The sequence below is a fragment of the Strix aluco genome, chromosome 1 (assembly GCF_031877795.1).
Source record: "Strix aluco isolate bStrAlu1 chromosome 1, bStrAlu1.hap1, whole genome shotgun sequence".
NCBI classification, from domain to species: Eukaryota; Metazoa; Chordata; class Aves; order Strigiformes; family Strigidae; genus Strix; species Strix aluco.
In genome coordinates this window covers 110,618,572-110,644,143 of record NC_133931.1, presented here as the reverse complement: position 1 = coordinate 110,644,143, position 25,572 = coordinate 110,618,572, and the positions used below count along the sequence as shown (strand labels likewise).

Sequence of the window (25,572 nt, the reverse complement as noted above, 5' to 3'; positions counted from 1 at the left end):
ACATATATTTCTTTCTCTGTGTTAGTGTTTTGTATTTCTTTTGCAAAGTGATAACGAATAGAACATTCAGCATTCTGTATGGTATATGGCAATCTACTGCTGAAGCATTTGCATCAATGTTATAGCATTCCTATTGTTTAATTTGAGTAACTGAAACTGCAGAGTTGTGGAGGATAAATTCTCATACCAATGAAAAGCTGAAATTATTTTTATGTATACATGGAGCCCAGATCACTATGAATCTAAGGTAATACATTTAATGTACAGGAGTAACAGTCTTCTGAAAGATAATAATGTGAAATGTCAGAAGCTTGACCAGGCTGTATAACTTCTGTGCTCTTCTAGTGGTCCAGAGCGGGGACATAACAGGGCAGGTGAAGATTTCCTTTTCAGAGAGGAGTATAATCAGTGCTGTTCAGGGACATATTAGGCTGTGTATGTGGAAAAAACTCAGATCTCAAGAAACCCAGCTAAGAGAATGATCCTCATGTTAGCTTTTGACTGCTGTAATTTGGCAGTTACTTGGCCCCTTGCCAGCCAAGTAGGTGGAAAGGTAGCCTGAAGCTATGTTTTCCCTCACTGAGTCTCTGTATTCAGGGCAGAATTTTCCAAAACAGGTCATAGTGTTTAGGCAAATATTTACAAGCAGTATGCAGCTAAATTTTGTCTAAATCCCCTGGATTGTAGGTGCTTGAAACTCAAAACTAGAGCAAAGCTCAAAACTGCCCTTTAACTGTAATGTTGAGTCTTACTTGTACAGTAATGGGATGTTGTAGATGACAGTGGAACAGTGATCATGAAGTTGAGTTCAAAAGCATGATGTCAATTGCAAGTTACTGAGTTTCATAGTATGAGTTCCCGGCAGTTGTTTGTTTTTTTTCTTTCAAGTTTTACTTTCAAGTTTCTCTTTTACCCAGTATTTTTCCCACTTTTGCTGTAAAAGAGCTATATAAACAACCTGTTCATAATAGCAAAGGAGATACTGAGTCGTTTTTTCTGAATAATTGTTATACTGCCATTCTTTTACTGCAGCTTAACATGTGCAGAAGGCCAAACCTGCCTTTCAGAAAGCAAATTTCAGCAGCCATGCAGATATAAAGAGTTCCTCTTCCTCCTGCCTAACCATTTCTGCCCTGACACTGCCCCTTTTGCACCAATGCTCCTTTGTTTCTAGACTATTAGAGTTAATAGGGGACCCTCAGTAGAAAGAGAGCGCCTGAGCTACCAGACAGAGTATTTGAACAGAAAACTCGAGTAACTTCAGCTGCTGCTATTGAGCAAGTTCAGTAATTTCCTCGCCCTTTTTCTGGATATTTCTGTGCCTTTCCTGCTAAGTTGCTCTGATAACTCCATGCTAGAGAGTATTCAAACTGTTTTCCTCTGGATCTGAGTCCAATGCTGCAGTATTTTGCAGGAGTGTTGTATTCACAAAGGAGACAAAGGAGCTGACTGGATAAAAGGTACAAAGACCATAAACACTGAACAGATGCATATTTTGCAGCATAGTTTACTGGCTCTGGACCAGAACCGTGCAGATGCAGCTGTGGTGCTTTCCTTTGCCAGATCCTGGCATAGATCTAGACCTCATAAATCTTGTTGGACCCAAGCTGGCTCCATACCAGGATGATGCTTCTGAAATCATAAATGCAATGTAGAGACACTCTTGCTCCTCCTTGCAGGGTAATCTCAGAGTGAGCTTCTTAGCGCTGTGTGAAAGTACTTCTCTGAGGAGATGTCTTAGCTGTTCAGAGACAGTCTGGGTTTAGCGTGACCTGCCAGACTGGATCTAAGCTGACTCATTGGAGAGATGTATACCAACATCTCTGCACTGTGTTCCTCAACATGTCCTGTAATATTTGTTTTCTCTCTTGTCTAGTTTTTTCCCTCTCTATCTCTTTCCATAATGAAGAAGTGATTGTATCTTTTAGCTTGCCCAGCTTTATTCAGCTGATACAATAAACACCAATGTTGACATAAACAGCAAATTGCTTTAAAAATCTAGAGCCAAATGTTTTGGAAAATGTATATGTTATGTTTGTGTGTTTCAGTTTTAAGAATGGCTCTCTGATGAGAGAGAGGATCAGAGATGACTGTGCTTCAGGCTCCTGGGATGAATTCTCCAAAGCCTTATCATCTACTGTTGCTGGAAACGATGGAAACTTGGGTATGAGCCTTAGGGCTGGGAGTTCCAGGGTTTGCTTAGACACATACTTGAGTGAGTGTTGTACCTACTTTTTACTTGAGTCATGGTAAAGGCCAAGAATCAAGTTAGCTAGAGCAAGGGAAATTCCTAATGTGTACTTAGAAATGCTCTGTTGGCAGGCTAAGTGTCATGATAGTATTTTCCTTCAATATTCACTAAATAAGAAAATGATATTTATGGAGTTCTTTTGGCATTTAAAGTGTGTTAGTAGCACCTTAGCTGTAGAATGTTTAAAAGTAGTGATTTCTGAAGGAGGCTTTCATTAAAGTTTGTTTCTTTTTCTGAAGACTCAAGTGAATTAAGTAGCTCCATATTATTTCTTTTTCCATCATTACTCTAAAATCTTGTTCATGCATGTGAACAAAACAGTAACGTCAAGTGATACCCAGATTTCCTGCATTTTCCCCAGTGTATGTCACAGAGTAATTTCATCCCTATTTTTTTCCCACATTATGGTAAGTGAATTAAATGAAACAAAATTATGATGATGATCGTATTTTAAAAATATAGATAAATCCATGTATTTGAAGTTTCACATTATTTTCTTTCCTACAGTTTAACATTTTACAAGTATAGTATATAGCTCTGAAATAAGTTACTGAAAGGTGAGCATATGTGTTATCAAGATTAAAATTTAACCATTGCAGAACTGGATTTGAAGTCATCACCATCATCCTAGATCTGAATTGATATGAGTAAAATTAATTTAAAAACTGTAGATAGCAAAGTTCTTAAATGTAGATATTTAAGCTGTAGAAGACTTCACTCCTTAGGAAAGTGAATTTAAGATACAGTTTCTTGATACTGTGAGGTTAGCACTGATTTTTTATTCTTAGAAGCTCTGTTATATTGTCTGTCAAATCCAGTGTCCGTGGGGTATTAAAATGACCTGGAATCTCTTTTCACTAGAAGACAAATCAATTCAGGTGTTTCAGAAAATGGGAAGAAGTTATTCCAAAACCCAAAAGTCAGTCACTTGAAATGTTATTGAAAAAATTGGAAGTTGATGCAAATATTGTTACTGATTTCAAGGATACCAGGACACACTGCCTTAAAGTTTTAAAATTTGTATTATAGTATATTCACTTGGATATCTCAGTCCTCTATAAAATGGGTGTTTTGTGAAAGTCATGCTCAATAACCTGAATGCTTGGATAACCTCTGGGTATACATGTTAAAATATTGTAGTCTCCATAATTGGAGTTCTTGAGGGAAGGGAAGTGGAGTAAAGAGGTGGTTAGGCACCCTCCCTTTTATTGCTTGGTCCCTGCGCTTCCTGTTGTGTGGGAAGATGCCCCTGCAGAGGTTTGGGAATGGCAGAGGCAGCTGCTAGGGTGAGGTTGGGATAATGAGAGTAACAGGGGTAGCAAACAGGGAAGGAGGAGGAGTGACTGGATGAGGGTCCTGTTGCGACTGGAAAGTGTCTGAGAAGGCTAATAAACCCAGCAAGTTTACCTGAAGACCTTATCTGCCAGATTCAAGGAGGCACCAGGGTCAGAAAGGAAATTTTGGGTTATACATCCCTTGGCAGGGCCTGCAGATCTGTAACCCACAATGTTGCTTACTGACAGGTTTTCAGAATGTTTAACCAAAAAGGTTACGTGTGCTAAAGCGCAGTACTATTTTGGGGTTTTTTGGCTAATAACCATAGGGCTCCTAGGACAGCATACTCCTGTTCCAAGGTCTGAACCTTAGAAACTCTCCTTAGTTTCTTAGCTCTCAGTTTTTCTGTCCTCATTCTCTTTTTTTGTCTCCCTTCTTGAATAGCTTTTCTGACCAGCCCTTCTTGCCATGAACACAAAAGAAATCTTTTTCACACCTTTTGTCTACCTGTCTACAAAGTGTTACAGCATTTCGTCAGATCTCATCAAACTATTCAGAGACCAGCTCTGCTTCATGAATCTGATGTTCTCTAATAAGCTCATGAAATCTAATCCAGTGCATGACGTGTTCCAGTATTCCTGTACTCTTCTTGCTAACTCACCATTTTTTCTGTTTTTTTTTTCACTCTTGCATATGACCTACTGAAACTATTTCTAAGATGTGTTATATATTGTCTACGTTACTCACATGTGGGTGTGTGCTCTTTTGTAGGCTTGTTTATTATATTGTTTGGGTGCCTAGAGCCAGACATGCTCAAGATCCACATTTTTGTAAACTGAAAGTAGTTAAATTTGATAAATGTGTGGACTGAAACTAGTTAAACAGACTGTGTGGTGACTCAGATGTCTTTCCAAACACATGATAAGCATTTGTTATCATTTTAGCTGTGTGTTGAAATAAGATTCCAACTTTGGGCTAGGAGCAAACATGACACTCTTTAATGTTCCTTGATGCAGGTTTCTACTTCGATGTGATGGAAATTACTCCTGAAGCAGTTGGGATTCACAGATTCAACAGAGACAACCAAAAGGTAGTAATAATTTAGTTAACATCTCAGACCTTGAAGGAGTACTGTCAAGGCTTGAAATCTTTGCCATTATCTTTTTTTTTTTTTTTTTTTTCCTGAGATACTTGCTTTCAAGTTTTCATTTATTGATGCAAGTCCCTGGGATGATTTTCATAGGGAAGTATTTCGTCTGTAGTTTGAGAGTATCTACAGTGCAAAGTCTGAACTAGAACTTACGTGGTATTTTTGGGAGGAAATATTTCCTTTGCTGGAAAATGGGGATTTACTGAGACCAACACTGTTTTTGAAACAAGATTAACTTTAAGCTTATTGAGAGCTTAGTACACTTACATGACTTAGTCCCAATCTTCTAAGTTTCAGACATACAGATAAAGATGTGTTGAAGCTTTGGGCTATAATATTTTGTCTTTTATCTTGCTCTAAATGCGTATGTGAGACCTCATTTTGCTGTCCTGCATGTCTTGGAGTAACTAACAAGCTACGTAGTGGTATGTAAGTAAACACAGGGTCAAATCCAATTGGAATTAAAATAGAAATTATGTTATGGAAAGGAAAGTTCTTTGTATCTTTCTTCTTTTGAGGAATGGATGTTGTTTAAATGTCTGGCTTTCTGGGTGGTACTGAAACTCAAGAAATGTCTTTGATCAATCATGACTCCCAGTCGATTAAACCTCACCTAGGTGAACAGAGATTGATACTATCTTGTGTTTGCAGTGTAGCACTACTCTCTTAAATGTTTGCTGTTTAAATGAATGCTTAATCACTTCTAGCTGTTATACAAGTTGTAGGCACTTATTGTAGTGCATGGAAAAGCTCAACTTGTGGAAGATTCTTTGTATTTGTTTGTAGTTCAATATTTTCCTACTCCTGTTGCCTTTCTCATATTCTGGTTGGCAAAAAGACAGAAAAATGTTACATATAGAAACTAAATAAATTAATGAAAAGATGACATGGTTTCACTTTTGTGCAGACAGAAATAGATTTAAACTTTTGTGACATTGTTTAATGCATCTGAATTTTGTCTACTTGCTTTAATTTTGTATTTTTGAGATACTGATTCTTAAGCAGCCTTTGGTGCTGGGAAATGCATAGAGAAGAGTTTACAACGTGCAGTAGAACCTTTTCCCATTGTACATTGATTTCAAGTTGGATGGATTCGCCAACAACACAGAGGTTATGGGTTATGTTCTGTGTCATGAGTCTTTGGGCCCATCTTGTATGTATGAGTGAAGAACTGGGCCTAGTTGAAAGCAGCCTTCAGGGTGAAGACAAGGATAATCAACTATAAATATCCTGTGTTTTTAACTAGTCTCCAGCTTTAACCAGTCTCCAGCTTGACATTGTATACTGTGTAAGGTGCTTCTTAACTTAATGTATTCCCTCTTTGATACAGGTTTCAGACTTTCCAAAGGAGGTGGAAATACGAGCATTGATTGAAGGGCAGTTCATGGCCAAGAGGATTCATGCTGAAAAACTGGGGTATAAAGTCAGTAAGTATGATGAAAAGCTGCAGAACTAATGGCACTGGAGATCAAACACAAAGATAGGAGTCCCAACAGTAATGTCAGTATAGTGTTTCTTGTCCTCCCTGATGGATACAGAAACTGGTATGAATTATAAATTAGCCTCCTGGAAAAAGTTTTGACAGTATGTTGGGGGCAGATTTTTGCAGATGTTAACTTCAGAAGGACCAATGGTTTAAGATGACTTCTTTTTCAGGTATTCTTGCTGTTTCATTGTTACTGAGTTGCATTGTAAATTTTTAAATAAGATTTTGGGCTTTGATAGCTTGTTAAGTGAAAAGAAGACCAGCCTTCTGCCTAAAGCACAAGACCGTAACTCAGAAAATTTGAAATCTATGTTCAGTTCCTGGATCTGCCATAAGCGGGTCACTTACCTCTTTACCTCAGTTTTCTCTTAATAAAGCAGAAGCCCTTTCCCTGTCTTGTGATTTAGAAAGCAAGAGATCCTGCTTCCTAGAATTTATAATATGAATAGTTTTTAGCACATGGGAACAACGAAGTCAGACAGTATTTTACCTATAGAATAGGGATCAGATCATTATTAGTTATGCAGTTCTAAGAAAGAATACAGTTAAGTTGGTAAGAGGTTTTATTGGCGTTTTCTGTCAGTGTATCAGCCAGTGGCATCTTAAAAAATACTGAATTAACTCATCTTGAGGGTTTTTAACCAATGTTCTATTTTTAAAAATCATATTATTTTTATTTACATCCTGACCTCCTTCTTTACAAGCCAATCTTGACCTCTTCCTTTACAAGCTATTGCTTGTCTCCTACCTCCAGGCTTTTATCCATAATCATGAGGATAGAATTTTTTTTATTTTTTATTTTTAAGAGATAAGTCCAGGAGCTGAAAGTTGAGAAAATATAGAGATACTGGAACAAATCACAAGGCTTGGCAACACCACCTCATAAATTTACGCTGTAAAGGTTTTCCTGTTATGTATTTTCTTATATACTTGAAACCGTGTTTATTTGGGGAGGTTATTTATGGAGACAAGCAGAGATTGAAATAGATCATGTTTTAAAATACCTGTTTATCCTTTATTCTTAGATTCTACTGCACCAAAAGCTTGGCTTGTGTAGCCTGGAAAGCTCATGGCTGAAGATCATATGTTTGCACTCTGTAAATGTCAGGGGTTAGACAAACACCAGAGTGCGAGAACTATTTAAGATAGACAACTCTGACATAGAAACAAATAGGTATAAAGTATTTATAAATACATTTAGGCTAAGTAGGACAGCCCAAAACTTAACTGGTTTTAGGATGTGGCTTAATAAGCTTTAAAAACTCCCATTATTTTTTTTTTTTTAATGCTGTAGATGTCTGTAGTAAAAAGCAGGTGGGTGTGGTTGGGTTTTGTTCCTGTAGATACCTTGGAACCTTGTATGATTTTGTTTTACATCCCAAAGGTCTTTTAGCTATTTGGTAACAACAGATGAGTTGCTTTAAAAAAGAACTGCTGTGCATAGTGTAGGCTGTATGCATCTACCACTTTTCCTTAGTGGTATTATTTAAATGTCATATTCTGTTATTTGTGTAGTGATGGCAGGCTTACATCTGCATTTCTTGTGTGACAGCTCTGAAAACAGGGTGTGTTCCGAATGTGTTTCAGGGTACAGATGAGCATTGTGGGAATTACTCTGGTATTGCCAGACTTTCTCTTGTTTAAAAGCTGCTGTTTTTCAGGCTGCTTTTTTTGGTTTTAATGTGATTTAAAAGTTTACTTATCTTTTGGATGAAATATAGTCAGGATCCTTGTGTTCATTCAGTTCCTTTTAGGCATTGTCTACATGGGGAATTTAGGTTGATTTTTCCAGGAAACAAGCTGATTTACATTCAGAAATATAATCACAGCAGTGTAAGTTTTGGCTTTTTTTGTTGTTGTTTACACCAATGGGAGAATACAGTAATAATGGCTCGCAAGATCTGGAAAGTTATATGATAACACCTATTAAATTGATCTGTAACAGAAATGGAAGTGACATGGTCAGTCACAACAAATGCTTTGCTATATTGTCCTGAGGTTTGTGTGGTGCATTTCAGTGGTGCAAATGAGTCAGAAACCTGGCTAAGGATTTCCCTAGCTCTGCCACCAAGGTGATGGAAAATAATTTTGGCAGTCATGAACCTGTTCTCTATTCTTGGGCCAAATGCAGTTTGGATGACTGAAATCTGAAAAACAGCAGCGTCTGTGGAAGAGAATTTTGTAAATATAAATAAATAAAAATCTGTCATATACAGTTCTTGGTTATGCACCGTGAACATGACAAACATTAGATAATCCCTTAGAATTTACTTCCAGTTAATGAATATATTACCTTGCTAGGAGCAGTATTTTGGTCTAGCTAATGCTGCAGGAAGAAGTGCAATGATGCTGAAGGAGTGTTTTATATGTGAGATTTTGTTCCAAGTTGGATGTGTCCGGTACATTATAGATCTTCTATAAATTAGAAATAATAGTATTAAAAAACCCTTAAAACAGCTCTTCAGGTCCCCTTTGTGCTTGCCTGCAGGCATGTGTACAGGTTTCAGTGCAGCTTGTGTGCCAGTAGAGGGCAGGGGATTCTGTCTCATGATTTTTTTCTTTGAGGCTGGGATGTGTGTGTCAGCCTTGTTTTGAAAATGGCACAGAGTCACCTGATGATCCTTAGGAGAAAAGTTAAACCTTACATTAATCGTGATTTAAGGGCTTTAAAAGTGTGTGTCACTCTGTTCTAATTGCTCTAATCTTTCTCAATCAGATTTCAGAGGAAACCATTCAGTAACACCCTGTATCCTGTTTTGCTTATGTGCTTAAGGCGTGGATAGAGTGTTGTGATCTAGAAACAAACAAGTGAAGTTTGGTCTGTCCCTGTTGTTTACATCCTCCGATTCAGAGATTCATGCAGATAAGGTGAAGGTTTGCTGTTCTGCCTTTATTTTCCTGAATTTTGATTGTATCATAAACACCTGTTTTGTCACTTCCTTTTTCTGTGTGCAGGCACCCCCTTTTGAAAGCCAAGCTCACAACTGGAGTTCAGAGGCTGGTCATACAGACATGCTTGTGGCATGGTTTAGGAACTCTCTGAAGTCAAAACCATGGTAACTTTATAGAGAAACGACAGTGTCTGCAGCTCAGTGACACAGGTGATCACAGCAGCTATAAAGCTGTCAGTGGTTCAGACTGATCTGCCAGTATATACTTTAATAATCTTGATGATCACTTCAGAGTTGCTTCTATTCCTGACCAAGCAATCCTAAAGTTCATCCTAAAATTGATATTGACTGGAGATTGTGGCAGTGGTCCTTGCTTGGACCTAGTGAAGCTGTCCCGGTGAAGGCCCACAAAACTGTTCTTGGGAGCAAAATCTACTCCCCTGCCCACTGATGGGTGAAGTAAATATTGCCATGATATGTTATGTACGCTGAAGAAAAGCATCACACAGGTAGGGGTTCTGGTGTTGATCACACATGTGGTCAATAGATATTTCAATGATGTGCTGGGCTACAGTGTAGAAAAATTCATGTCAATGGTAATCTGAGCATGAAGTCTGTACATACTGGGTCAGGTGTGTGCTAGATAAGCTTTTGTGGGACTGCAGCAGCAATTAATAAGTCCTGCCTTGTAGGTAGTCTGATTATCTGGGGTGGGGTCAGTGTCGAAGCTGTTAGCTTTGGACAGGACTTTTTTCCTTCATGTTGTTGTGCCAGTCAGTGAGTTCATAGTACTCCAGTTGCCTGATGTGCTGTTTGTGTCACATTTATACATTTAGGAATCTGATTCTGCCACCTAACTGTCATCAGCAGGGAGAGATGGATAGAAGGTGCCAGGTTTTACAAGTGCAAGCTTTGTCCATAAAATCCCGTGTCTGTGTTTATTATGTAATTTACAGTTTCTTACGTACATAAATCCATCACGTGCAAATAACGTTGGTGCCCTGAATTCTACTGACTGTACTTGGTGCTGGGGTGGGGTGACAGAGACATGCCCATGGCTTTGCACTGGTGTAAGAATGAGCCAATTCTTTTCCTTAAGTGCTACATACTGTGAGTGTTTCAAATGTGTGAAAGTACATCTTTCTGATTGGATGTACACCGGGATGCATTCTTAAAGAAAATAGCAGTCCTGCAGTGCTAGGGAAAAAAGGGAAATATCAGAGCACACTGGGCCTCACTTCTCAGTGGTTAGAGGGGGAACTTACATTTTCTGAAGAGCTCAGTCTAATACTACATGAGGGCAAACTCCAAGGTGCCAAATTTCTTTTTTCTTCAGGTAGTGTTTTCTCCTGATGCTCTTTTCAGCAGATTGAAGGTAGTAATAATGTGTGGCTCTTTGTCTGCAGGGAAGGCAGTCTGATGGAGCGAGGGGAGCTCAGAAAATATCAATTAGTATAACATGGAGTGGTTGTGTTTCATCGTTCATGCTATCATGCGGTGGCACAGAAACCTGAAGGCAAAGTTTGAGGCTAGCACTTCACAGCAAAGTGTTGGTCCATTGGAGGATGAAGTGGCTCTCCAGTTTGGCAAGGCTAGATGCCAATGCCAGTGGTTCTTGGAACACTCTGGGATGGCTTTGTGACAGTCTATGAGACAGGTTTTTCTGCTGGTGGTTGTCTTTGGATGGCTTCTGTGATTGTAGTCTTCAAAACTCTTATGAATTATCAGGAACATTAAAGTACTTGTTCCGTCAGTCGTCTTTGCCTTCACCACTGTGTTTCTATTGCAGCTGTAGCAGTGTTTTGGCTGAAATGAGGAACACTGTGAGTGAGGCCATTTTGTAGTTGTATACAGATTAAATTGATGTTTATGCCCTGTGGGATTTAAATTTCTTAGAGAAATCGATACTAAAATGTTGTGTTGGCTTCGAGCTTGTCTCTTGCTGTTTGATGCTAAGAGTGCTGATGATGTTTCAGCAGCATGAGGGTGATGGCTTTGTTAGGGGCCTTTTGCTTCAGGCAGTAAGTGAAAACAGTTTAAAAATTATTAGAGGACAGTGGCCTTGATGGGAGGTTGAAGTCCTCTGTTTAAAATAATAGTGAATAGTGGTAACGGTCAGATTGGAACATATATGAATAGTGGTGGGGCAGACCATGCTGCTTGGTATGCAGTACAAACAGACCATAAATATGCCTTGCCATTACATCTTAAGCCTGTATTTTTGAGGGGGAAGTGTTGGCTCAAGAACTACTTTCAAATTCATCAAAGGCAGGGTCTTCCTCCCAGATAAGCCAGTGATTCTGCTGCAGAGGATGTTTGTATTTTCTGATGAAACTTCTGGCTGATAAGAGTGCCAGTGTGAGGCGGGCAATACGTTGCCAAGAACTTGACTGTATCCCCACTTATTTTCCACAGAGCATCAGACTTTTATCACGTAGCAGAGCCTTCTAGGCACAATCAAGCAAGGCTTCGTTTTAAGCCAGTGATCTGGAGTGGAAGGTTGGTTAGCTCATTAACAATTTCCTGACCAAGTATTTTACAAAAAAGGGCTTTTTATTATTACTTGGCTCAGGAGAGTACAGTATTAGTTTAACTAATTTTTAAAAGGGTTAGATAAAATGTCTCTGAAGGAAATGACCTAATGTGCTATAAGGAAGCTGCTTACGTGCTATAGAATTTTTCATGCAGTGGCTATTGTCTTGCTTTTATTTTGTTTTATTGTTGTTATACATATACAGGAAACACAATGAAGACAGAAAATCTGAAGAGTTAATAAAAAGATTGCAAGGGGTGCTATCTGTCTTTTTTTCCTGACACAATGATAAAATGTTGTCATTGTTTGAATAATCACTTTTCATGTTTGGTCAGCAAAAGCCCAAGTATGTAAATGGTTCAATTCCTGTGCCCTGATGTTAGGAGAGATGGTTTATGACAGTTTCAGTGGATGTACTGTTCAAGCAGTATTCAGAAAAATAGTCAAGCTGTCAGTTGGCTGGTTTTGTTAAGAGCTTCATGGATCTCTAGAAGCTGGGGACTTGGAGATCAGTTGGGTTATCTAATAAATCTCCTTTTATCACTTGTTTTTTGAGACTGATCTACAGTTTTAAATCCAATTAGATTAGCAAAGGAATGGCATGATTGCAGTCTATAAGTACCTTCTTGGGGAAAGGAAACTTGATAGTATAGGACTCTTGAGCCTTACAGACAGAAACATTATGGTTCAGTAACGGGAAGTGGAAAGTAGGCAAACGTCAAATGACAAGAAAGGTGCAGATTTTTAACAGCTAACTGAACTCAAACAGGGCAGCAATTGACAGTGGTGTAGTGAATTCTTTAGCACTGCAGCTTTAAGAACAAGATGATTTTTTTTTTTCTAAAAACAGGTGCTCTGGTCCAAAGAGGTCATTTATGTTATAGAAGAGTGAGTTCAAAGGATCAGATTGGTCCATTCTGTCTCAGACACATGAAAATCTCTGAGAGATGCCATTGCTAGGAAGCTCATCTGATTCACAGTTATATATACATTGCTTTGTATTAATCATTTATACTAATAGCAGCTGCTGGTATCACTGTCAATGATGCCCTGTTTTGATGATCATTCTGCTTGTAAAATACTACATTTACCTTAGTTGACACTTAGTGAAATGTTAGATATTTATTATTTTAAATCTTTCTTCCTGTGTCTTTCTGTATTTTCAGTTTTGTTGCTCAAATGTGACAGGCCTGTTAGTGAACTCTAATGAGCTCTCCCAAGATTCCCTAGTCCCTCCAGCTGTCTTTCCTTTTTTCTGGTTTAAGGTTATTCAGCTTCTCTTACACATCTCACGTTATGCATCAGTTCTGTGCAATAAGTGTCGCAGTGCTTTCAGCTGCATCAACCCACACTTGAGGTTTTTCATTGTTAACAGGGCTTCTACTAGATAAGTCATTTTTTCCCTACCTACTCTATTTGCCTGCACATACAGTGATATTTGGCTGTGATTGTGTTTGTTGCATGAGATTAAGCAGGGCAGTTTTGCCTTACTTTAAAAGGGATTATTGCCTAAGTTTTTAAAACAATTTTAAATATCTAAAGCTGTGGTTCCATCCAGACTTTGATTTCCAGAGGACAGCTACTCAGTGCTTACTCAGATTATCTCAAGAAAAAAATAACCTACCACTCCCCACATTTCTTATTTAAGTAAAAACCAAGTAGGAGTTCACATGTTTATGGACAAGGGAAATTTTGCATTCTACTTGTATAACTTTAATTCTCTTCAGACAGGAAAGAATTAATTTGGGCAGGGTTTTATTTCTTTTTTCTGACCTGTGATTTTCAAGAATGCACATGAAGGGTATTCTTTTTTCTGCCTTTAAACTATAATGTTATTTAGCCTGTATGTGGTGTGTCTAACTTATGCACTAGCAAAGCTGTGCATGGTGTGTGTAAAATGACAGGCCTCAGCCCCAAGGCTTTCACGATGTCAGTTTAGTCCAAGTTTAAAGGGTGGCAAAGGATGGGAAGTTCATGAAAAAGAAGCTTCAAGTGTAGTATGTACTTCTAAAGTTCTCTCTCTGATGTGAGTAAGAACAGAAAATTTTAGCTTTGCACTTGGAGGCTGAAATTTGAGATCAGTGACAGGATGACCCGAAGAAGAAAGATCGGATGTGTGGAAGAGTGAGATTAGAGCATCCACAGAATTAAGTCCCTTAATGATATGGTAGGTGACATGAAATTCCTGATCCAAGCTTCTGGACAGTGATATAATTTTTCTCTTTGATGTTCAAAGGGCTGGACTTGACAGTCTCTTACAGTGGGCTTCAGCTCATCAGTGCTATACTTTTCGTAGTTGGAAAATCTAAAGAATGAATGAAAGAACACAAAGAAAAAGTTTGCTTGAATCTGAAATTCTTTTTCTGACTCACTTACAGTACAGCATCAGACAAACTTAAGGTAAAATTAAACTCAGGAGTACCTGCTGAGCATTGTACATCAATTACTACACAAGTAGTGAGTGAGTTTAAAAATGGCCACTTCTTTACCACTTTTGTTGGTTTTAAAGTATTTGTCTTCCATTTGACAATATTTGAAGCTTAATAAGAAATTTCAAGAAACTTCTGAAAGCTGGAAATTTGAAATTAAACATAGAAGTATGTATATACATACAAGCAAAGGGTGGGTTTGATGGTTTTATTTTTGATAGTGTCTCAAAGTGAAATAGTTCTTCAGAGGATATCTCTACTGCAGATAATTGCACTTGTCAATCTTTATCTGAAATATTACTAAAGTGTGGCTTAACTCTTAATGTTTCACCTCTGGGTTTGCCTATCTCAGTTGATTCTTCTGAAATGCATAATTATTAGACATTTTCAGAAGTTCTGGTGGGTGAAATTTCAGTTAGCCCCTGTTCATAGAAATCAGCTAGCACCTTTTTAAAATATAAATGTGTGCTTTTTTATTTCCACTTTTGCAGTAGCACTAAGTGAAAGGAATGTCTACATAGGAATTTGAGCTAAATGCTCTCTCAGAAAACTCCAGAAGAAGGTGTTTGGTGTGTGCAAACACATAATATTGAATTCTTTCTTTTTACAAACCAACAATATTACCAAAGGTAACAATACTAAACAATGTTTATTCATTATAGAAGTAGTAACAAATGCCAGTATTATTTTGGACAAATGAACTAATTTGGAAATACATTCAGTTTCCTTAGCCTAAAGTTGGTAGCCAAAGTTTCAGTGTACTTACCTATCTAGTCAATGTACTCCATCGTTGATAGCAGCTTTCTTCAGGGTGTTCTCATGTCTTGTTTTCACCAGGTTAAAGATCGCTTTTGTTACATTTCAAATATGGGCTTTGTTGGTAGAGGGCTTTGGATCCTAGAGGTATCTGTGTGCTGAAGGAAGGCTTCTAGGGGTTCTATTCCAGCACATCCTTGGCTGCCTCCTCTGTGTTTCCAGGATTGGGTCACTCGGTTCTTTCCCTCTCCGTTGGTGGTATCTCTTACCAAACAGGTAAATGTCAATATTTATCTGTGCATACCAATTTCCACATATGCATCTCAAGAAGTAATTATGGAAAGCTGGAAGGCACTCAGCATTGTTACAAAACGGCAAAGTATTTCAGTCCTCTCAGTGACCGACTTAAAACATACAAAACAGCAGAAAATAATGTCATATATTACCCTGTGTAGCAGCAGCCCTGTGAGCAGCATTGGAATGAAGGTGGTCACTGGTCACAGAGCTGGGGGGATTTTGAAGGATATTTTCAAAAGCATTCACTCTCTTCACTCAGGGTGCTCTTGATCTTTTTCCTCTGTGTTTATTCTGGTCAATAATGAACTTTTTGTTATTTTGAAGTAGTTCTAATTATAATGGTAATACAAATGTACAAGTGGAGAGCTGCTTGAGTAATCTCTTCAAATTAAGTGCACTTCTAGTGAAATAATTTAAGTTTACCTGCAAATGAACATTTGTGCTGCAGAGAGAGTGCTACAGAGCTTCATACTTCATACCTAATTCTGTCTGTGAAAATAAAAGCCTGATACCCAGTGAAATGCAGGTGAACATCTGAAACCGTTGTTTTTAACTATGACACATCAGAATAAAAAATTGCTGGCATATCTATTTGAAAAGGTGGAATTGTGTTTTTAAGTAAATTGCAAGTACTCAGGACCTAGTGCCTCCTTACTTATTGTTTTAAATTCCTTTTTTATTCATTACCTGAAGGTATTAAATTCTTTCAACTACAGTAGCTGCTATGAGATATGATACAGGTCAGTGCAAATTTTAGATGTTATCTAGGCTGTTACAAGCATAATCACTGCAAGTGCATTCCTGGTGATTTCAGTGTTGCCATTTGCATGAATAAGGGTTAATCATGAGAACCAGGAGAGCACAGGACAATAACCCTAATTTCCAAGCCTTGTTATGTGCTTGAAAATGAGCTAGATATCTCCTCAGAGGCCTGACCATTTAACTGTTTTTCACTTTAACCAAGGGACTAAACTGATAGAGTGAGTAGTTCCAGGTTAGAGAGGCCTCAGTTTGACTTCTTGCATCTGCCTCCTCTGTATATCCTTTCTGTCTGGCCTGATGGCATGTCCAACACCCCAAAATTGGCTGCACATTCCAGGAGACTACAAAAGCAAAAATACATTGAGGTCTGAGGTAGGATGTGTTGTATTCTACAGTTAAAACAGGAAAGTTTTATATATAAAAGTTTTTATTTATACACATGCACACTATGTAATGGCTATATCACACAAATAACTTTTCTGTATCATTTAGAGGATGGGAGACAAGGCTGGAGATTTACAGAAACCTTTTGGTCATTATAACTGACATTTCTGAAATGAATTATTTTCTCTGAGTAGTCACTTGTGCAAGTGACTGCTACATGTGGAGATGCAGAAAATATCTTGTAAAACTGTTGTGGCTTGGGTAACTCATGTGGTCTGATGCTTAGGAGTAATACCACGAATGTATGGGAAGAGTGATCTAATGGATAGTGTGTACCTAAGAGCTCCACATAAAAGGCTCAAAGAATAATTATCTAAGTTGAATGCAGTGTTTTAAAAACAGCTTCATCCATTTTCCTGCCATTTTTTGTGCTTTTCCTCTAAATAACTCTAATGTATATTAATTAATTGCTTGAAATAATACCAATAAATCTAACAAGGTTTGTCTAAAGCTTGACTGCACAGAGGAAACTTCATGTTTGTTTCAGCGGTGAGAGAAAAAATCATTTACTGAAAATATTAAGAAAGCTAATATTAATTTAGATGTAACTTAATGAAATCTTTAATGGCTTTTAAAAATTATTTTCCTTAGATTTCAATTTGAATTAAATCATTACTATTGTTAAATTAGTTAAACACTAAATTAAGAAATGCAAATGAAGTGAGCCCAAAATCCAATGTGGTTATTGTTTTTATTGATATATGTAGGCTAGTGGTGTGGAGCAAATTCCAATTATATCTGATCTGTTATTTGCAGCACAAGTTCCTGACTCTTCATTAAGTGTAATACATTAGACTAAATGCTTTGCTCAATAAGAGCTTGGAAAATACCAGTATTATGATAAACCTCTTGCTGCTTTTGCCTCTTTGTTTGGGCTGTTAGCGCTCTGTATAATGCAGGCTTCAAGGCTTTCTAGTTTAAAGTTTTAAAATCCTGCCCAGCTGTGATCATCGGAGAAAGATAAATGTAAACTTTAGGTAGCATAGTAACAGGAGGCCCAGGAGCGAGGGAGAGTTGCTAAAGGCAACTCCATTACATACATGAGTTCACCTGAATAAATGTTCAGTGGCTTCTGCTATGCTAACTTTAAATACTAGTAGCTAGCGAGGAAAAATGCTAGTTTCACATGATATATCTCCCTGTATGATTAAAACATCCAAAATAAATGAAGCATATCTTCAAGTATCAGAACTAGATTATTCCAAGTTGTTCTTTATCCTTGGTTTATATTTTTATAAAATGCTGTATCCTAAACTGACTGAAATCAGTAGAAATATAGGTAGGAAAGAGGAAAATGTATGTGCTGTTTTGGGCTTGTCTGCTTTGCACACAGCCAAGGTACTCGTCTGTGTAAAAGCTCCTTTTTCATTTTTAAGCTGTTGTTTTCCTTGGAAGCCAGTCAGGAAGGTGAAATCCAGCAAACTAGCTGCCAAAGCTGCCCGTAGCTACCCTGTGACAGTCCCAGGTGGAGAGAGGACACCATAGCCGAGGGTACGTCTTGCTGCATGTCTGGCCCAGCACAGCTCAGGGCAAGCCAGGCACACATGGTAGTACCATGTTCCTGAGCTGTGGCTGGTTTGTGCCTGTGCTACTGCATCCATCCTTGTGCTGCATGGCTCTGGATAAGATGGTAGAGTTTCTCCGGTGTCCTCCAGAGCTCCTGTTTGAGCTGCTAGAGGAATTGTATTATTGTATAGTGTGGAAGAGCTTGTCTGTCCTGTTGAGCCCCCATGCAGAAGTGTTCTTAGCTTGTTAGTACAGTAGTATAAAATACTTTCAGCTCAGCCTACTCCTCACTTCAATTTATTCCAGCAGTGTTAAGGCACGTGTCCAGCACAAGTAGACGAGCTGCCTCTGCTCTGGCTGCACTGCATTTACAGCAGGGTGAGGAGGGAAAACATGAGACCTCATCACTGTTTTAGAACCTTCTGGAAGGCACTGTTGGACTTCGGTGAGGAATCCATGCAAGTGAGGTGCTGACAGAGCGGTGTTGACAGCTGATGTTTACAGCAGTTGCTCTGGTTTTACTGTATGTACATACTTTTTTTCCTCCCAGTATATGAGGTAAGCAGCGCTAGTAGCTTCATAATCATCCATATGAGTAAAACTGATCTGGTTTTAGTCAATGGTTAACCTTTTCCTGGCAAGATAACTGTTGGAGTTGATGTGATGGAGGCTTGTGAGGTAGTTACTCACTGTAACTGTGGTGGGCATAGCTAGTGTATCCATAGTGCTAGTTGGCTTTGGGAGATGGGATTCCAAGGCTGGAGTTAAGTCATTTATGATGCGTGTGTCCCGGGGAACATGTGGCAGAGTTAGGACAAGACATTGAGCTCTGAGCGTGGGTGTGAGCCTTCTCACCCTGTGCCCAGAGAACCTTGTGCCCATTCTACTCCAAATACTGAAAACCATTTCCCCCTACTCTCTTTCTGCTCCTCTTTCTGTTTATCTGAGTTCTGGATCAACCTGCATCCAGAGTAATTCAAAATGATTCTGTGAAGGCACTGAAAGAGTCTGTAATGTTTTGTAACTGGAATGAATGGAAAAAAAAACCCCCTTCTGCATCAAGATGAAGACCTCATGGTGTTTGCCATGTTACTTTGTTTCACGCAGTTGACTGCTCAATAACTGCTACTGTACAGTTAGCAAAATGCTTCCCTTTCTTGATGCTTTCCTCCCATGCCTGTCATTGTACAGATCCTTGGAGTGTGGCTCTAGAATGTCCCCTGAAACACTTTTGTCTGTCAGTGTAGTCTATTCGTGCTACTCCATTCTGATGGTCATCAGAATCCCTATTCTGTGCCTGGACTAAAAATGAGACCTTTCTAGCTCAGAAACCTCGTGTATGTTATGCTGGGTTTGTTGGTGAGGGTGATGACAGCAGGAGATGTCTTGTGGTTTTGAGGCTGACATTGCTTGGGCTTCTCTTCTGGAAGATTTTTGAAAATAGGTGTTTTCAGGTGCTTCTTGCAAACTTATGGGTCTTTTTGCCACACTGTGATCAGAGGATAACTAGACTTCAGGAATGATCTTCTGGCCATCTAGCTCCATGTTGCAATGACATCATCTTGTACTTGTGTAACTGAATTGAATGGTGTGGCACTGCAGCAATCTGCAAAGAATGAGGATCTCCACATCCAGGAAGAGCAAACAGTGGGTTGTTTTCAATGCATACTAGTTAAGTGGGAATCAGTTACGAAGAAGTCCTGGAAGCTCTGGCATGGAGGAAAGGTGGGTTGGTATTCAACTTAAAGGTTTGACCGTGTTGCAGACAGGAGCTTTTATTGCTTCCTCCTGTAAAATTGACTGGTTTCAGGTAGCTAAAGTGGTTTGCAGGCTATGTCCCAGCCCAGGCAATCAAGCCCAGTATCAGTGAAAGTGCAGGTGCTATGCATAGTGAGGAGAAGTAGTGTTGGATAAGAATATAAATCTTAATCAGGATTAAGCCACAGCAAATATGTAGCTATGGAACAGAATGTGCTGTATGAATAGGAAATAAGCTAGATAAACAGATGCTGTAATTTCAGAGACAGCTCTGCTTTGGTCTGTAAGTGGTCATGCCCTTTTACACTCCAAGGAGGATTCTTACTGCGCTGAGGATGAAGTTTTTCTTTGAAATCAAATTTGTTCATTGGCCCACAATGGAGAAAAACTTGTTGCAGGATTTGTGCAGGATTCACTCACCTCATATGAAATTCTGTCAGGGCTGAAATGAAATTTGAGCAAGAGGAAGAACCACATAATGGTACAGGCTCGTTTGTTTTCACATGAATACATTAGAGCAAAATCTCACTTTCATGAATCAGCATTTCCTTTGTCAATAACTTTCAATATTAAACTGTAAGGTGACACCAGGATTACATTGGAAGAAAAGTAAATTAAACTGCAACAAAAGATTCTTGAGAGTATATTGACATCTCAGATCTTGATTCATGGTTCAGCTACAGAACAGGTTGGAAATAACTGCTTCCTTCCCACCATGTTCAAAATTGTTTTGTAACTGAGAGATAAAAAGGACATTTCCAGATCCTTAGTGGATACCCACTCATCCAAATCCCACACTGTACTGAGACATGATTCCCTTATTGCCTTCCATGTTTTCTGAAAATTGTAATGCTCATTCAGTTTGCCAAGGTACACAGCGTAGAGTAGTGCACTTCCCTTGTTGCCTAGAAAGAAAATAGCTGATGTTTTAGTATCCTCATGTGCTGAAATGTCATATTCTTCAGCTGAAGTGCAGTGTTTCATCCTCTTACTTCTTGCCAAATCCATTTTGTGTTTCCACACATTGACCTCTTCCTGACCTAGTGCCACTCATGCATGAAAAGCCCAAGTGTTTCTAGGTTGCAAGCATAGTGATTGTCTAATATGTTTGCCTTGACAAGGATTCAAAAGAAATACACAAGTTTATGAATGTTGTTAATAATTTTAATAAATAATCCTGGCAAGTTATTTTGGAATGCTTATTTTAGTGAAAAGGCTGTCTTTAAAGCTTCTGAAACTAGTGTTTAAGCTACATAGGTGTCCTGCTATTCTGATCTTAGTGGCAGAAATTATTTTACCTTGAGATACACTTGGTTCATATCCACAAGTATCTGTGGGTTTCCATAAATACAAATACATGCACTTTCTTGACTTGTCAGTTTAGTGGCACCTTCTCCCTCACACTTATTTGTGTAAGTCTTCTAGACTCTTTAAAAACAAAGAGTTTCTTGTATTCTTTCACTTGGCATTACCAGTTCAGACAGCCAGTCCTGAAATGCTTGTCTGCTTTAAAAGTTCACAGAAAATTTAGAAGGCAAACAAAACCCAAGAAAGAACACACTTTCTGCAGGATCAATGGTAGAAATTGCAATTGTTTCTTTAGTTGCAGAACAGGTTCTGCCAGACAGCAGCAGTGAAAGCTTCCCTACTCTTCAATCCCAGCTCTGATTTAAGAAAGCACCTTTAGAAGGAAATGTATGTATTTTTATATAAATGGGATTTATTTGTAGTGTGGCCAAATTTTTTTTGTCTAGATTTAAATACAGACATTGTCATCTCATTGACTTGTTAATGTGAGTGATGCTACTTATGTTTAAGCATGCTCTGAAGCAGTTTCCTGAGTTCCTAGCTTTAATTTTTCACCTCTTGCTGAGAGCCAGCAAGAAAACTGAGTTGTGTCATTTGTGACCTAGTGTGTGCTTAGCAGTTCCTGGCAGAAATCCCTTAAACAGGGACATGTGGCTTGGGCCAGGTTTCTCAGAACAGAGAACTATTAGTGGAGAGATCTCCAGTGTGTTAGTCACTGTGAATATAAACATTGAGAAAGGTCTTATGATATAATGAGAAAAAGCCAAAGAGGTGAGCTTTGCATCACACTACTTCATCCAATGTACACCTAATCCTGTGTTACACATTCAGCTCTATCTCCAGGCTTATCCTCTGATATGATGATGAGAAGCTTGTGCTTGTGACTTGAATGAATCATCTAAGTTGCATGTTAAATAGCAGAATGGTCTGTCAGGAGCCTCATCAAATTCAACAAGGAAAAATGCCAAGTCTTGCACCTGGGGCACATAAGCTCCTTCCGTTGATCTGGGGGGATCTCAGCTGAAAAGGACGTGGGAGGTCTAGCTAAAAAAGAGCCAGCAGTGTGTCCTTGCATCAAGGAAGGCTGACAGCATACAGGCTGTACCAACAGTAGGACAGCCAGGCAGTTGAGGGAGGTTAATTATGGTCCTTTATTCAGCAGTCCATTAGATCACAGTCTGGAGTATTGCACCTGGTTTGGGGCCCCTCAGTGTAAGAAATGCATTGATAAACTAGACCAAGTGCAGTGGAGGGCCACCAAGATGCTTGGGGGCTGGAGGACCTGCCCTGAGTAGAGAGGCTGGGGGAGCTGGCCTTGTTCAACCTGGAGAAGAGGAGGCTTCAGGGGGACCTAATGGCAGCCTGTTGAGGTGCTCTTTGCTAAGGTGCACAGCAGAAGAATGTGAGACAATGTTCATAAATTGATAGATTATAGTTTCTAATGGGATATACAAAAGAAGATTTTCACAAGGAGGAGTATAAATATAAAACATTTTATTAGTGGGCTCTTGGTAGCTGAAGATCTTGAAACCTTGTCTCAGAAATTTAACAAGACAAGGCTAATTTTATGTTGTTCTCCTTCTGAATAAAGTTGGTATATTGACCTAGTTCTGTCACTCTGCAGCCACAAGCCAATTGGATCCCTCAGCTGCCACCCTATCTCATTTTGCCTTGTTTGGAGAGATAGAGCTAATTACAGTAGGTACTCTATCCAAATTTTTATGGATTAATTTACAGCATGATGAACAGAGTCAGTGATGGAGATGCAACCAAGGAAGTGAGGGATGCTCTGACCTTGTCACTCAGATGGATGTGGAGACATACTGCCCTTTTCCCAGATGGCTCTCGAGTTTTACAGAAAGTCAGTGACATGTTTAATTACTTCTGACAAATAGAGAATGCTTTCTTTTTTAGCTGTGTTGTGTTATGCCCTTCATGACAGTGGAAAAAGGCAAAGCAGCATCTTGACCAGCCACCCTTTGAGTAGGATATTGTGGACTGAAAGTCTCAGGGTTGAAGTACTGGCTTTCAGCTCCCATTGACTCTTGCTGCTGTCAGGATTAGAAATGCCTGATGCAAGAAAGTGCTTAGGTACCTGTGGGGCCAATGAAACTTAAATGCATGCCTGAATAATGTTCTGCAAAGAGATGTTTTCTCAGCAATCAAGATGTAGTTTACATGCTATATGGCATTTGATAACTCTTGTTAAACAGAGAAGATTAGTTTGAAATTGCATGAGGATGTGGAAAAAAAGGTCAAGATTGTTGCAATCTCCAGAATTATGATAAATATAATTAAGGTTATAAGACTTTTGTCTTCTCACAACTTTTAAAACAAATACATTGAGGGGGGGAATGGCTATACTTGGAAATTTAGAGCTGGTATAATCAAATGTCTGCTTTTTGAAGGTACCTTATTTGTTGGCTTAATGGTGAATTTTTTGAACACTCAATGTAAAATACTCATGTATTTTGTGATAGGGAAAGGAAAAATGTGCAAGGTGTGTCTTCCACACTGAGCATTCTTTTGGACCACCTCTGGTTTGACCTGATTTGCAGGCTTTCATTCAAAAGTGGCAGAGAATTAAGGGGAGGTTCTTTCAAGAGTGCTTAAGGCTGAAATAGTTTTGCTGCTGTTGGTGACGGTAAGAATGGCTATCCTGAGTCAGGCCAAAGGGCCAGCTAGGCTAGTCTTCCTCTGACAGCGGCCAGTCTGTAATACACAAGCAAAGCTTGAACAACTATTATATCTTACCAGCTTCCACCAGTCTGCAGTTTAGCAACTTCCTGAGCCTGAGGTTTTTTTTATTTAACAATTGTTGATGGACTTTTTCCCATGAACTTCTATAATCACTTTTTAAAAACCTGTAGGTTTTTGGCACCCATGGTATCCTGTAGCACTGAGTATTTCAGCTGAGCTGTGCATTGTGTGAGAAGTCACTGTTTTTTGTTTGTGTTGAGCATGTCACCTCTTAATTTCATTTGCTCCGTGGTTGGTTTTGTACTATGAGAAACAGTAAATAATGACTTTGTATTTATCATCTCCTTGACTGCCTGTGCTCTGCTGGGCTCCCCCTGGTATCCCCTTAGCCATTTCTTTTCTTGGCTGAAGGATTGTAATCAAGACTTACTCATGTCTTGTTGGAAGCTGTCCCACACCCTTGATCAGCCTTGTTGTGCCTCTCTATATTGTTTCCATTTTTATTATGTTCTTTTTTTGACATGTAAGCCTGGTACTGCACTGAGTATTCAAACAGAGACTAACCTTTTATTTAAAAGGTGGCATAATACTGTCTCTGGTTTTATTCCTTTTATGAAAATTTTAATATACTTTTTAAATTCTTGAGTATTGATCTGCTATTTTCACGAAATTATTGAAATTTACCATCCTTTAATCAAAGATAGTACTTCGGAACCTGTCAAGTGTGCAAATTTAGGTCTGTTCTTTCTGTGTACATTACTTTGTACTAATCAGCATTGAATTTCATCTGCCATTTTGTTTCTTATCCCATCTCTATCATGAGAAAATTCTCTAACTTCTCAGGGTTGGCTTTGTTATCTCATTCTCTGCCCTTTCCCACATTAGTTGTGATCACCTTTCACTAGCGACTGTGAAAACCGATCACTTACTCCCACTGTTTGTTTCATGTCTTTTTTTAAAATGGTCATTAATTCGTAAGAGTACTTCCATTCTTGTCCTGTGGCTTCCTTCTCTCTACAAGAAACTTTGGCGAAGGAGCTTGTCAAAAAAACCTGTTAGAAATCTATGTTTATGCTTGTGTAAAGCAATTGAGTCAGAGACTTCAGATCTGTCTGTCAGGACTTTACATTACAAAAGGCAGCAAGTCTTACCTATTAAATCACATTTGTGAAAGTATCTAATGATTCTGTTTTTGCAGTGCTTCCTGCCAATTAGCTGAGTATCTATCTCAGTTATTGAAACCTTCCCATGTCCTGCTGGGAGCCCATTTTCATAACTGGCATCATGTTTGTCATCAACATGCCTCTGGTACTAAGGCAGTTTTAAGCAAGAGGTTATATTTTCCACAGGTAACGTTACAACAATTTGGCACTTTATTTATACACAGCTTTTGTGTGGGTAACATATGATTTGTTCTAAAACATCCTTTATTGACACTTCAGTCTGGGACAGGCCCTCCAACACATCCCAAATTAAGACCTTCGACATACACTGTCCTTGAACAGTCTCAGTGTTAGTTAAGAGTATTCTATGTTTTTGGTTGCTGCCTTTAATTTCTTTTTGATGTGCTTTCTTCTTTTCATGTTATTCCACTTCGCTGAAATTATGTATTTCTGCTGTGGATTGATTATTTATTTCTACTGATTGGCCTTTCATAGACCAATTTATTCTAATAGAATCATGGAATAGTTTGTGTTGGAAGGGACCTCCAAAGATCATCTAGTCCAGCCGCACTGCAATGAGCAGGGACATTGTCAACTAGATCAGGTTGCTCAGAGCCCCGTCCAACCTGGCCTTGAATGTCTCCAGGGATGGGGCATCTACCACCTCTTTGGGCAACCTGCTCCAGTGTTTCACCACCCTTATCGTAAAAAAATTTCTTCCTTACATCTAGTCTAAATATACCTTCTTTTGGTTTAAAACCATTATCCCTTGTCCTATTGCAACGGGCCCTGATAAAAAGTCTGTCCCCATATTTCTTATAAGCCCCCTTTAAGTATTGCAAGACTCCAGTAAGGTCTCCCCA

At 38.8% G+C, this 25,572-nt stretch overlaps 1 protein-coding gene across 7 annotated transcripts in view; it reads left to right on the top strand.

The window, feature by feature from the left end:
* XYLB (xylulokinase) overlaps positions 1–25,572 on the top strand; it is an 83,721-nt gene that overhangs the window by 19,913 nt on the left and 38,236 nt on the right. For all 7 annotated transcript variants that reach the window (XM_074831043.1, XM_074831025.1, XM_074831052.1 and 4 more), the window contains 3 exons: positions 2,049–2,164; positions 4,543–4,616; positions 6,007–6,103. In XM_074831043.1, the coding sequence (XP_074687144.1) occupies positions 2,049–2,164; positions 4,543–4,616; positions 6,007–6,103 (287 nt within the window). The remainder of the gene's footprint in view (positions 1–2,048; positions 2,165–4,542; positions 4,617–6,006; positions 6,104–25,572) is intronic.